The sequence below is a fragment of the Euphorbia lathyris genome, chromosome 1 (assembly GCF_963576675.1).
Source record: "Euphorbia lathyris chromosome 1, ddEupLath1.1, whole genome shotgun sequence".
In the NCBI taxonomy this organism is placed as follows: Eukaryota; Viridiplantae; Streptophyta; class Magnoliopsida; order Malpighiales; family Euphorbiaceae; genus Euphorbia; species Euphorbia lathyris.
The window spans coordinates 28584409-28600134 of record NC_088910.1 but is presented as its reverse complement, the minus strand read 5'-3'; the positions used below and the strand labels follow the sequence as shown (position 1 = coordinate 28600134).

Below are 15726 nucleotides of genomic sequence, written 5' to 3'. Positions count from 1 at the left end.
CTCTAATTTTGTGTGTTTTATCCCATTTCTGCATTTTCTTATCTTCAAGTAGTTATGACTTTAAAGTAGTTGGGGTTAGAGGGGTATAAATTCATCTCCTTTTAAGTTGAAAAATAACATTTTTTTATCATGAATCAAATTTCAAAATCTCTCTTTGAGAATTAGGGTTTATATCTAAGTTTTGAGGATTTTTCAATTCCTTCAAGTTTAACTTGAGAATGTCTTTATTGATTTAGGGTTAAAACCTTCATTACTTCTTCCTATCAACCCCCATTTGAATCAGTTGGTATCAGAGCCTTGATCATATCCTAATCCAAGACTTCTTCGAGCATTTGCTTCTATCTGAATTAATAGCACAAAAATTGAGTCTTCTAATAAATTATGGAAAGGGGTTTCACCAATAGTTGGAGATGGAACTAGAAGCCTCCATAGAAGAGATGAGATTAGAGTTTTAAGAAATATACCAACAATTATTTGAATCAAAGAAATGTAAGAGCAAATGAAGTTATCGCATCAAGCCAAGAAGACCTATTTGTTTCTCTAAAGGATTCATCACCGATTTTTCCTCCATTACATTCCTAATAGGTAAACACTAGGTTTTCAATTTCTCATGTTGAAGTTATGGACACTGATAGCTAGTGAGAAGTTGGATGCGATTTTTCCTCCATTACATTCCTAATAGGTAAACATTAGGTTTTCAATTTCTCATTGAAGTTATGGACACTGAAATAGCTAGTGAGAAGTTGGATGTTTGTGTTGTTGAGGATGATCTAAATTCTCTTTTTGAGTTTATAGATAATAAGATTGTAAATGAGACTTTGGATTTTCATATGGATAAGTAGGAAGGAGTTTTAGTAGGTGAGGAAATTGGGGAGATTGATTTTGTGATGTAAAATTAGAGAAACTCATGTCGGAAAGGATGCCCCTATGTGTTTGAGAAAATGCCCCTTAGAAACAACTTTATCAGAATGCTTGAAGAAGATGGGGGTATTGATCTTGAAGAAGGGGATAGTGAAATAGGGCTTGATACTTGTTATGAAAAGAGAAAAATCAATTTATATATGGAATTTAAAGTATATGGTGATGGGAGAGATGTTAGTGGATCAAATGTGTCAAGGGATATCATGTTAACTAGGCGAGGAAACTTGGAAACTGAAATAATCGACTTGAGCCATGAGGAGAGTCACATGAGAAAAATTAAGAATGTGGAGTGCTATGTGACTAAAGTGTTAATGTCAACGGAAGGTAGTAACATGCTTGAATCTTGGAAAAATAACTTGTGGGAAGCGAGATAAGGTTAAGAAACAAAAGAACGAGTCTTAGAATTAGTTAGATAGTGATGATGAATTATGTAAAATCAAATCGGAGACAACATTCCATCTGTTGTAATAGAAAAATGCTTCATATTCTTAAAGTTAGGAGAATGTCCATAATTCTTGAAGTATTGATCAACGATATATCCCTTTTTGTCAAAAAAAAAAAAAAAAAAAAAAAAAAAAAAAAAGACAAACAAATCCTTTCTTCTTATAAGCTCTATTACCTTGTACTCAAATATTATTGGACTTTTGCATTTTGGTATAATGCACAAGATTAATGAGATTCTGGGCTTCTTCTAATTTCACTAGTTGGATGTTGTATACTTTAATTTAGGGTATATTCTTGATTATGCTTTGGAATCATGAACCAAGACTACATCTCTTTTGATAGAAGAATAGCCAAAATGTTACTTATAAGTCTTCCATCCTTCGATCATTTTGGCTCAAAAATAACTACACATTTCATTTAAAAAGTTGCTTATTGGTTCTCTTTTTTAATTGACTCCTCATTAATAGTAGTAACTTTCATATTTACTGCTCCCCTTATTACACTTTTAATTGAGTAGTTGCTACCATCATTAATTATCAATTACGCTTTTAATGAAACGATTATTACCAATATAATTATCAGTTATGATTTTAATTGAACAGTTATTACCAGCATAATTATCAGTTACATTGACTATATTTGTCGGACTAGAGCTGTTCATCATTGGAGAACTACCACCGCCACTTCTAACACCTGCATCATTGACAAGCTAACGAGCATCCCTACATTGAGGTTTCCGTCTAGTCTAGGCAATCATTCTAACAAAGAGCTAATAGAAATCAAGATGATTAACATTGAGAGCTTCATCGAGCACAATAACTCCACCATTATTTTCATCTTCCAACAAAAGGTCAACATACAACGATTCAAAATTACTTGATGATATCATATATAAACAAAAAAAAAAAAAAAGTTTTTAGACAAATGAAAAGAAAAAGAAAAACTTATGAGAAAACAAAACAAATCAAATTCATCAGAGCACAAGACAACTACAAAATTCTTAGAGATGCTCTTATTTACAAATACACCTCTAAGTGTCTGTTTGTTTTCATTTTTCAGAACTACTTTTTTGTTTTTTAATACTAAACAGAAGATGAAAAGTTTTTGATAAAATTTCGGAACAAACAGTTCAAATAAACGGACCCTAATTACCTTTCCTTAATTATAAATATAACTAACACTAACACATTTAATTGAACAAATAACTCATGAACCAATTATAAATTTGCTTTAATATCGATCCGATTCTCAGAACATTGACGAAAATACCCAAGATTTTCCACAAAGAACCAGCCTTATAGTGTTGGGTTGATGTTATCTTGCATAACTTTACATCAAATTATTAATTATTAATGGCTTAATACATCATTTGCCCCCTGAATTTGTCTAAAAAGCTTGATTGGCCCTCTAAACTTTCAAAGTGTCTCGATAGCTCCCTGAACTTGCATAAAATGTTTAGTTAGCCCCCTGAACTTGCATAAAATGTAATCAATTGATCACTCGATCGCAAAAAAAGTAAGTTAAATGCGAAAGATATATTTCACGCATCTTAGAATGTTATTACATAATTCAAAAATAGATTAAAAAGGAAGTTATTGCTTGTTGAACTATACAACTTGTCTTCTCTAATCTAAGAACCGTATAGCCCGATTTCGGTCATTTTACTTTTTTTTAATACTCGTGCAATACATCTTTCACATTTAACTTACTTTTTTGCAACCGAGTGATCAATTGACTACATTTTGTGCAAGTTCAGGGGGCTAACTGAACATTTTATGCAAATTCAGGGGCTATCGAGACACTTTAAAAATTCAGGGGACCAATCAAGCTTTTTGGACAAGTTCAGGGGGCAAATGGTGTATTAAGCCATTATTAATTTACGATGGTCTCATATCACTTAACATCACTTAAGTTAGTGGCTTTGAAGTTCGATTCCTAGTGTATGCGGAAAACTTTAATTGCGATTCGAGTTCGATTCTTAGTGCATGCAGAAAGCTTTAATTACGAAAAAATCTATCTAAAAAGTGTCTGACGAACCTCAAACCGAATAATAAAAAAATTTATAAAAAAAACAAAAAATCTTCAACACCCACATATTTTTCATCTAAGTGAGTTCTCCAAAACATAAAAAAAGGAATTCATACCGGAGATAAAAGATATATGATGAAACTAAACCAATTATTAGATATGAAAGTGTTAAAATAAACGAAAAATGCATTTAACTTTTGAATAACTATATATCACAGAGTAGATATATTGTGTCAGTTGTGTTTCCTTCCGTTTTGCTTTCTGATAAAAATAATATCCAATATGTTGTCGTTTTGCCCTTCTATTTTAACCTATTGCGAGAGACTTCTGTGGAGTTCTTTTCTTTTTTAAAATTCCACCTACCAAGAATGACACCTCCGTCTGTAACTCTTTGTAACGGATGGGATATTCGAGAAAACTCAAGTAATCTGTATTGGCCCATTCAATCTATTTGATATACCCAAACAGAGCCTTATCTTATTCTCTTATCTCGTATGTTGTTCCTTTGCTCTATAAAAAAAATTTAGAAATAATAGACAAGGAGTATTCCTCCACACACTCCTCTGTTTGTTTGTCTTTCTTTCTTTTTTCCTGCACCTACTCACAATCCTTACATTATATAACAATTTGCCCAAGCAAAATAAATAAAAGCACATGGAAAATTTAATGGTGCTATATCTTTAGTGTTTTTTTTTTTTTTTTTGAAATAACTATATCTTTAGTGTATTACTATGTACTAAGTGTCTTGAATTCACAACCAAATTGTTTTTATATATGTAATAATTTTTTATATAGTTTGTCCGATTTCTCGGTTCAAAACTCATGTATCCTCTCCCAATTAAAGTTTCGGACTCAAACTCAAAGTCTCTAACTTAAACGAGTTGAGACCCTAACCATTCAAGCAAGTATACTAATCTTTAAATGGCAATCAAGAGCAATCATCAAGCTTCCCTTCTACTTTAAGATTGGCATATACCACTTTACTTCGATCATATGCATACCCACAAACGATAAATTAAAAGACTGAGAAACAAAAGAATTTCACAGAAACAACTCAAGATTCAATCAAAGGGAACCTATCAATCAATCAATATAAATTATACATAATTTATTTTTATACATTAACATGTATGTCTGATACCGATCAGGGTGCCTGTGATGGCCCCCCTTATTTGCCCAGTTAAGGCTATCCAATCGCCTGGAAACCTCTACAGAACCAACCATCAAGGACCACAAATTGGTGGTTTTGTGGTCCAGACCAGACCCATCAATTCCCTCAACCAAAAGAATGCTATCTAGATACAACACTAGTGAGAAAAAAGCCTTTCTCTGCCTGCCATAAAAAAAATTCACAACTGATATACTCTCCTGTATGCAAATGGATTCAGGATTACTACTTCTAATCAATTTAAATCTTCCTTGTTTATTGATCTGATCATCATCTTAATTCTATAATCATTAATCAATCACCACTTGTAATACTGTTCTTGCTCTTTGAATCTTCTTAGAACACCATCTATGGCAACATCAAATGCATCTTTAACACCCTTTAATCCTTCATCAGGTCTTGCATACACAAATTTGGGTATGTAATCAATCACTTTTTCCCTCATTTTCCTCACCTCTTCTTTGCTGTAACTCTCAAGCACTTTCCTTATTGAAGTCCCGTTTTTCACCTCATCCCGGTGTATAAAAACTGAGTAGCTACTCTGTTCCTCCGGTAAGAACCACTCGTATTGGTAGTAAGCCGTTCGTTTCCAGAACAAAACCGGAATTGAACCGGCTAACATACAATCAAAGATGGAACGCCGGGTGAAACTATCGCCTCTAGGTTGCAAACAAAAATCGGAATCCAAAAACGTCTCCAGAATCGCCGATGTGCCGTTGGCGCACCGGCTGCCGCCACAATCCACGACTCTGCACGAGTCTGACTCATTGTGACAATGGCTCAGTAAAAGACCTCTAAAGTCGTTTTTTATAGCGCCGCGCTTGGCGCCGGCGAAGCAGAAGAGTTTCGTCCGCTTACGAGTGCGGACGAACTCCTGCCACTGATGGATATCGGAAACCGATCGTGGATGGAATCCGGTGGGATAAGGTATGCCAATGTCGAAATAGTCCCATGGATTTCGCTCAATCAAGAGACGAGTGATGTTTCTCATACCTGGCATGTAAATGCAGCTGGAACCCCAATCTTCATCTCTCGACCGTCGAAAATCCCACGAGATACGTCCCATAGTGAGGAAATGATTCCAGCCGTTTGATTCTTTGAACGATGGTTGATCATGGACCCACTTCAACATCATCTCGCAGTGCCGATCGCGGTCTTTGGAAGTGTAATTAAACCACAAAAACTTCCCCACCGCGAGTCCTGCATAAAACGGAATGTAAAACGCCGTCGCATTTTGGGGCTCCGTTGTCCTGCACTTGTGCTTCAATATCCGATTGTGGAAGATGATCTCCGATACGAATTGATCGGTCCAGTACCAAGCGGGAGCAAGATTTTCCGGTATAATTCCAGAAAGCCCGGGGGCCTTCTGTCCAAAACCGTCATTCTCCAACGCATCGCATCTGGAACTCCATGGATTTAACTCATCGCAATTTCGAATCAATTCGGTGTTGAATGTGCTGGGGAGATCATAGACAAATACTCTACCTGTTTCACATTCATCCTCGCCGGAATCGGTGACGGTTGTAACTGAAGGAGCAATATCCTCGTGATGTACGGCGTAGGGAGAGGGAAAGAGATGGAAAGAGAGAGGGATGGAGCGAAGAGCGAGTAGGAGGATGATCTGGACTGAGAGAAGGGAGATAATAAGCCATGCACAGGACTGATTAAAGTGTGAATAGGAAAGAAGAGAATTAAGCGAGGTGCCGGAGTTTTTGTACGGAAGGGGGAGGTCCGGCGGGGTTTTCGGTTTTCTGATGTAAGGTTCCGGGGAAGTCGACCTGGAAACGGTAAGCATCAGAGTTGAAGATGCAATATCACGAGCTTGATCTTTTCCCGGCGATGATTGCACCGGAAAATTTGGTGAATTTGTCGCTGAAAATGCGTTGGGTTTTTTAATTAACAGAGTGCAAAGTGGGGGCTGTGTATGTATATAGAGTTCTTTCGAGGTTTATGTTGCAAAGGAGTTGCAGTGGGTTTTCTTTTCGGTGCTAACTGATAAAGCTAAATGAAGAAATGCAAGAGCCTGACACGTGTACGGTTAGATTACCGGCTGCTTTGACAACCGACAGGAGGTTTCTCATATTATTAACAACTGGCACGTGCCAGTTGGATTGTGCTCTGTTTACTTGTTAGATTTTCCTTCCTCGTTTTTTTTTCATTTTTGAGAAAATATGAAACTGATCAAATTAATTAATTTATGTCAAAAAAAAATTTGGAGGTTAACTTCCAGTTCCTGTACGCTTTAAAGAATGTGATAAATTTTGACATCAATTTTTTTAAATCAAAATAAATTTCCAAAATTACTGGTAAAATAAAGTAATAGTGACCGCGATATCTAAATGATTGAATAAATCAATGAAATATTAGCCCTTACAGATTACTGTTTGGTGTTAGAAAATTTAAAGAAAAATATATATAATTCATGTAAACTTCTGAATCAAGCACCAAATTTTTTTTAGTAAAGGAAAAGAGTTAGATAAAATGTTACTTTTCAGATGTAAAAAGAAAATAAAATGTTACTAATCAAACACATAAAACTTCTATTTTGTTGTGAAATGGAAAATAAGAAAATAAAAATTAGCAACCAAATATCCTCTTAGATATTGTTACTCAGTATTTTATCTCAAAATTTGAACAATATAAATATTTTGTCATCCTTAAGAACGGAACATCCCATAATAATAATAGATTTTCTGTCATTTCTTTGTATACAAAATCATTGCTAAAATCATTACAGACAATATTTAATTGCTTTTAAGACTACTCCTCATCTCAAAAGGAAAAACCGTAACATTAATAGCATATGAATAAGGCTTATGATCATTTGGAGTGGGTTATGTGCGAGATATGCTTTTTAAATTTGGTTTCACTACTTATTAAGTTAATTTGATCCTTATTTTTATATCTTCAGTCAAATATCATGATCATGAAATCAATCCAATTGTGCCTTACAAGGGAGTAAGGCAAGGTGATCCATTGTTTCCTTACCTTTTTATTATGAGCGAAAGGTTTGAGTGCTCTTATAAAACAAAAAGAGAGGTAAAGTAGCGTTGGAGCTCCTTATGTTAGTCACTTATTTTTTTTTTTGCCAATGATTGTTATATGTTTTTCGAAACTAAATTGCTATTAGGGCGGTTAGGGTATAAGAATAGCTAAATTGCTTAGTTGAATCGTTTGCTTGATTATGTTCCACAATTCAACTTCTCTAACTAATTACTTGGTTAGGTTTTTTAGATAGAAGGAAGCAAATACGTTTAGCTAATTCTCCCGTTATTCTTCCTATAACACAACGTAAAACACTTATTAACGACTCATACTTATCAAACACGGTTCACCGCCACCCTAACCTAAGGTGGTTTAGCTAATGTTTGAGATAAAGCATAAAGGCATGGTGAGATGGACTGATGTCGAACTCATGTTCATCAAGTCAGGTTATCAATTCAAGAATATAAGATGGAGAAGAGTGTACATGAAAAGAAAACTTGAATTGAATCACTAAAATTGAAAATAAGAGATGAAGAACAAACCAATGTCAAACTTGTTAAAAAATAGAACGAAACTACTAAGTTAAACTAATATAAAACGAACTATAAACGAAAGTATAAGAAAACGAACTATAAATGAAAGTATAGGGAAAACTGAATTAAAAGTAAGCTAAGAGTCAACTAAGATACAATTACAATGAAAAACTATCTATTTGTAAACAATATTTATAAACCCTAGGACATCCCCTGATCTTTTAGTGGGTCTTCTAGTCCTTTTCCAGTTGGATTAGAGACGTAAAAATCAGATAAAACTGAACCCTTTCGAGTATAGTTTCAATTGAGATCAACTACCAAGTTATATCGCAGCTCGCCGAGTTGGTGTGTCCTACTTGCCAAGCTACTAGTGTTATACGCGTTCGTTGACTCTAATCTAAGGCTCTTCGTCAAGTAAGGTGAGGCAACTCGCCAAGTTATGTGAAGTAGCTCGTTGAGTTGCTTCATGAATTTCGCCCTTTTTCTCCATTTAAAGCTCAAAACTACCTGAAATGGTTTAAAACTACAATCAAAACCATAATAAGGCAGAAGTCACTAATAATCAAGGGAAAACATATAAAAAAACACATAAATAAAGATAAAAGTATACTCTAAAATCCTATCTAAAATGGTGATAACAATAACTACGTCAGTGCTTCAAACATTTGAGCTTGAGTTTCCTGCATCTTTTGTAAGGTGACGAATAGTATCGCACTTGGATCTATCGTGAAATTTGGAGTAGTATCGGGCTTATCTGATGTATTATCCTAAAGTTTATGTTTCGAGGTCTTGCTCATCATTGGTTGCCCCCTCCCCCAACGTGGGGTTAGAGGCATCTTTCGAGCCCTCTAATCGACAGGTGAGTCATTTTTTACCAGTGTCTTCGAGCAATTATTTCAATGTTTATAAAAAAAAACATTTTGAGTTATGAGAACTGAAGATCTATAGACGGTGAAGTAGGTTCCACACTCACTACACCAGATGTTAGGCTTGACTTAAATCTTGAGTTGACTTCTCCGAGTTCTAGTTGACCTACGTCGGGTGGGCTCATGGGTATACTCCGATGTCAAAGTTAATAGCTAATCATATTAAAAAAAAATGATATTCGTAATAACTGAGGAGAGGCAAAACGAATATTACTGAAAATACCAGTTCATTTCTAATTTTGGTGATGGTGTGTGATTTCTATTATGAGTTTTCTTTTGATCAGTGGACTCCTGGAATAGAGCCAACTTTAAAAAGTTGATTGGGCATTTAGTTGGACTCACCACACAATATGTATTCACATTAAGTATATGTATTTACACAAAAAAAGAAAAAGTTATATATATAAACTTTTAAACTGGCAAAAATTTAGGATACTTTGGAGTAATATTCTCCTCAAATCAATTCATTCATGTTGTATAATCATATGTATACGAAATATTTTCATTATTCCATTCATCTACCATGTAAAATTTCTCAAACTGGAATTTTTTTACAGTATTAGGCACTTACAGATAATTATAACTATTAAATTGTGTGATAATTAGTAGAGGTGATAAATTTGGGTTTCGTGTCAAAATCGTGTTATTTCATATATATATATATATGTTCCGTATGGTCATTTATAATATAAATATAAGTAAAAATAAATTTCGTATCAATCGTATTGTGTAAGTCGGATTGTGTCTATAAATCAAATTTTTGTATCAAAAAATTATCACCTCTAATTAGTTGTTGAGCAATATTACAGACGGGTTAAATAATAGGGAAAATTATAAAACTGGGTCAAATGGAAGGCCCATTTATATATTTAACCCATTTACTCATCCTACTACATATCTAGACTGATTTTGTGTGACTTTCCCATAATACCCTCAATATTTACGCGCGTCTGTCTCCATCCCGTCTGACTTCGCATATTCGACCATATGCGAAGCCTGCGAAGCTAATGTTTAGATTTACTTAATGAATTTAGTTCGCATATGCGAAGCCTGCGAAGCTGAAGTTTGTTTTGCTTGATGAATTTAGTTCGCATATGCGAATGCTGGATATGTTTTGAAGATAATTCGCGAAGTGGTATATAACAAAAAATGGCAAACAACAACGGATTCTAACATTAAATCATAACATTATCAAAATTTACAAGAAGATTGCCACAATAACAACATTCAAATCATAACATTATCAAAATTTACAACAAGATTGCCACAATGAACTCTACTAACGAATCATTTCAAAGTGAACCTAACTAATCTGGTACCAATCTTGAAACGGATGAGTAATCTTGGTGTGCACCATGCGACACATCCATCCCAAAAGGTCTGGACTTCCATTTCTCATCCCAGAAGGTCTGGACTTCCAGACCTTTTGGGATGGACGTGTCCCACGGTGCACACCAAGATTACTCATCGGATTTAAAATTGGTACCAGATTAGTTAGGTTCACTTTGAAGATTGGCACCATGGGATGGACGTGTCCCATGGTGCACCCCAAGATTGACACAACCTCTCCTAACCAACCACTTTAGGAGTGAATGTGTCAATCTTGGGGAAGTTCATCCCTATACAGGAAGGAAAATCATCTCCCCTGCAGCCCAGTACGCCGCCTTCCAAAAAGGGATGTTACGTATTCAACCATTTACAGAAAAAATTAATCGTGTTAGGTAGGGAAAAAGACGATTTTGGCTTCGCGAAATGAAGATTAGCGAAGCATGCGAATGTAAATGCACAGGGAAAGATGTGATTTTACTTCGCATATCGATGCTTTCGCGAAGTCTGCGAGGTCTGAAACGTGACTATCTACGTCGCATATCGATGCTTTCGCGAAGTCTGCGAGGTCTGAAACGTGAGGATCTATTCGCAGACTTCGCGAACTAATCGATTCGCGAGGTAGATCCATACGTTTCAGACTCTTTCTCTTCGCAGATCTTCGCGAAATCATCGATTCACGAAGTAGATCATCATTTTTCCAGGCTCGTTCTCTTCGCAAAGCTTCGCGAAACCATCGATTGCAAAGTGAATTTATGAAAAAACGCAGAAAAAAACAGATACTTACATTTTTCGCCTCTTTCACCCCCAAAAGCGACAATAACAATATGATAACATGGGAAGAACGAAAGAAATAACGTAGAAAAATCATTTCTTTGATGGTAACAAAAAGAAAGAAACCAAGCAACGAACAGGAAGATGAAAAACCATGGTTTCGTTTTCTAGGGTTGGAAAGTTGCAGAATCAAGAGATGAAGAGAGGAAAAAGAGAAATTCATTGTGATTTTGACTAAATGGTGCAAATTTCGTACAATTTAAAGGAAGAAAGGAAGATCAAAAGTCTTGAAATCATTAATGCAGGAGCAACTTTTCGTATAACCAAAGAGATAGAGGGAGCGGCGGTTCACGAGTGGTGGAAGTGGGAAGGTTAGAGGTATTATAGGAAAGTCACACAAAATCAGTCTAGATATGTAGTAGGTTGAGTAAATGAGTTAAATATGTAAATAAGCGCCCATTTGATCCAGTTTTGTAATTTTCCCTAAATAATATGACTAGTCAATAAAATAATCATTTATTGTTTCGCTATGAATAAAATATACTAGTAGTTACTTAATCGAAAGTTACGCTGATTAACCTAAATGAAAATGTGCAGATCGTGAATAAAACAAAGTTGACTAATGACGCAAACCCAGCCACGCATTTCTATAAAAGTGGACCTAAGAGGAAGACCTCAGACACCTGTTAGATTTTGTCGCCATTAACCAAACTATGTCGTTTTATATACTAGTAAACAGTACTGTTCAAAACAAAAACTATTCGGTGGCGGGCGATGCGGTGGCGTTATAGCGTAATTAGCTAGCTGTATTGAAAAGCAAGTTTAGCTAAAGTAAGGATTAATGGGGCCACGTATACGATTATAATGTCCCAGACAAACGACGTGTCGTATCTGTCCTATAATTGGCGTTGCGTTGCCGACAAAGTTTGCATGAAGATGTGTGGGTAGTGGGCTTTGTTTTGTTTAGTTACGGCTTAATTGGTGTTTTGTATATAAGTTTGAAATTCTGGTAATTATAGACTTGGACTATTGCCATTTGCCAGCTTCAATACTCTTAATTTTTTTTTTTTTTTTTAAATTTCTAGTAATTATATATTGACATGTTTAGCTATTTTGATCAAGTTATGCTAGTTGGATTACCATATGCAAACAAAGTTAATGTTTTCCCTTTTCTAACTTAATTGGAAGTTATATTGTACGTTTGGTATTTAAATTCAACTTTACCATAGAATGTAGATTATTAAACTGTCATATATATATATATAAAATTCTTTTAAATTTTTAAAGTAAATTTTTGTAAAACCGGTGAAAACGATATGATAATCAATTTTTGATTTTTTTTTTGTTTTTAAATTTTTAGATATTGATTGACTATGAGATAGAAACAATTTGTTAAGAGAAAAATATTTAAAAATAATGATTATTTTGAAAAATTGAAAAGTAGTTCCATATGAATTTTTTTAATTACAACTATAATTTTATTTTTTGGATCGAACTCCAATTAAATAGTTAAACTGAATAAGTACTTTAATAATTTTAAGGCAATCTAGCTAGAGTCTTGGGGGCTCCAGCATCCCTTCTTCCGGCCGTTGACTCTATTTCTAAGTAGTGGTGATTTTGACCGTGACATCCCTTTTTAATTTTGGTGTATATTAGTGTATTTATAGTATTTTAAATTAGTTTAGTTAGTTTAAGATATATGTTTTAATGTAAGAAGTCGTGATTAAAACTTTTATTTATTTGAATTTTGTTTTTTAAATAAATATGTTATTATTATTAATTATTTTCTATTGAATCTTTATTTTCTTAACATTTTTGAAATATTTTTTTTTCAAAATTCATTATTTGCTTTTCCAACTCAAATAAGTTAATTTTTTAATTAAAATTTAATTTATGAAATGATAAGAGCTAATAAAAAGATAAAAATTATATAATTTTTAAAAAATTAGTATTGTGACTTATAAAATATTAAAAATATCTACTCCTTTTAAATTGGATACTTTTAATTTTTTAAACTTTCAATACATCAAATGTCACACCCGACCCTAAACGATCTCAATCGACATCGGGCGTGAAATAGAAAGATCATAATCAATATTTAGGAGTCTCCAATTTATCCCAATATCATAATGTCATATTTATTTATTTCTGTTGGCCTTCCTCTCCAATATATATTCTAAAATAATTCATATTCCTACTACATTAGTCATTCGGGGACCTCAACATATATTTACCAACTCCATTATATTACACTTGAAATACCAAAGTTCTAACCAAATTCTAATAATAAGCAGCCAACTTCCAAACCTCGCCTAAACGGTCGATAACCTTCTCTATATCCTGTACTTTCTCACCTAAAAACATTAAAACATTTAAAAACGTGAGACAAAAATCTCAGTAAGAAACTATCAGCTATAAAAACCAACTTTACTTAACATAGCTACATATATACGTTTATAAAGGGATTTAAAGTTTATAATATAAATCTTATAAAATATACTCAAAACGTAAGTTCATAATATAGTCACAGTAGTAAACCAAAAACATATAAAATATATAATATTGTATCCATCCTCGAATTCCACCCGTGTAGATCATAACATCAATCATAACAATATCGAGATATCTCATTTATATCTCGTTCCTTGCCTAACAGTTAGGACTACCAGCCGTGCACTCTGGCCATACCGCCATGAGATATGGTCAATTTCTACCCCGGACAATCCTAGATGGACAAAACCATTTAATCTTTCGAAATATCACAACTCATAAAAAAAAATCATATTTGGACTTCAATCCAAAATAATAACAACACTAACCGCAACGGATTTCTCAATCCAAAAACAATTCTTAAGAAATCATCAAATTCATTTTATTCAATATATATATACATTGAAACCAAAAACATATATGTATATATGTAAATCAATCAAATGAAGCCTTAAATCAACATAATCAAGTAAAATCTGAAATTCACATAGAAGCATGATCAATAGCTTCATTTGGACCGTAATTTCACAATAAAAAGCAAAATCATGAAAAACCTCAATTTTACAAAATTCCTGCATAACCCTAAAATATCAATTTCTGCAAATTCTTTGATTATATATATATCTATATACATAAAACTCAAAATATAGTTGATAGTTACTTACCTTGGCTATTAATTGGAGCAAATACACCCGTTCAATTCTCCTCTAAATTCTGTCTAAGACATTTCCCTCCAAATACTGCCGAAACTCAAAAACTCTTTGGTTAGGACTTAGATCTATGCATAAGGATGCTATGTTTCCAATTTCGAGTGATTCGGATGGTCGAATCTCCATAAATCAAAGAAACGGTGGAGAAACGGTCGAAGAATAATTTACATAAAGATCAAATTGAGTAGTTATAGATCAAATAAAGAAATTGAATGACATTTATTTAAGTAAATCGTATTTGTTATCCATATAGTTTGATGAGAAACTTAAATTTATTTGGAGTTATTAATGGGATGTAGGATGATGGGTATAAGAATTATCTATATTGATTTTTTCTTATTGTAAAGATTTGATTATAGAGGTTTTACGAAACTTCATAGAGGAAATATGTTATCGATATAAGGTTTATATTTGATTGATGATGATGACTTGAAATTCGTATTCATTATGATTGGAGTGAAAAATTATAGATATAAGTATTATTATTATGATGAAGTAAGATTATATGTTGATGCAAATCATTGATTCAGATTATTTAAAGGTTAAGGAAAATATAATATCGTACATACTAGTGGTTCAAAAGTGATATTTTTGAAGTCTGTAGAATTTGGAGATAGGTAACATATATTGGTGTTAGCGATATTTTCGAAATATGCTAATTTCAACCTTGTCACGTGTGGTTAGGGTGCGGGCGTGCCAGAGAAATTATTTCTCAATTATTAAAGTGGGTTAAGTTTATGGATTTGCGCGCCAAAACTTGAATTCTAAATGAAACGATTGGCGAGGGACGCAAGGATTGAAAAGTCCCTCTTGGGTCTCCAGCGCCGTTATAGAAACTTTGCTAGATAAATTGTTTTATTTAAGCTAATGCGAATAAATTGAAGACGTGAAAAATAAAGAAATTGAAAGATGCGAAATTGACACAAGATTTGGTGAAAATTGATATTTTATTGATGAATAAATGTTTGAAACATGAAATTGGAAATGAATTAAATTACAATTGAGAAATCTCTATATTAAACATATAGGTAATCAATTGAATTGGAACAAACAAATCAATACAAAGAATTGAAATGCGATAAAATAAATTGAAATTCAATAACAAACTCGGAGCCACAATAGCTATCTCGGATTGAAGTTGAATTTTGGTGTAGGTGCGAGGTCCTCGGAGAGCTGCAACCGGTCGGGCCCGTACGGTATGTGCTTTGGGCAATGACTAAACGTTGGTGGGCAAATGGGGCAGATTTAAATCTTGACTTTGGGGAGCTTGGTTGGAGTGCTTAAGAATACGGAATTGGACAAGTAAATAGTGTAAATTGAACTTCGGGAGGTTAGGAACAACTTTCTATAAGGGATCGAAGGCTAAAACGGATTCTAAATGGACGGAATCTGGCTTTGAAAACAACTAGTCGAATCTGGGA

General features: G+C 33.8%; 1 protein-coding gene across 1 annotated transcript; it reads right to left on the bottom strand.

Annotated features, from left to right (window-relative positions):
* Positions 1–4453: 4453 nt before the first annotated feature.
* On the bottom strand, positions 4454–6538 carry LOC136226300 (xyloglucan galactosyltransferase XLT2). The gene has a single exon (XM_066014699.1). The coding sequence runs from the start codon at positions 6354–6356 to the stop codon at positions 4860–4862; it is 1497 nt and encodes a 498-aa protein (XP_065870771.1). The 5' UTR covers positions 6357–6538; the 3' UTR covers positions 4454–4859.
* Positions 6539–15726: the final 9188 nt, after the last annotated feature.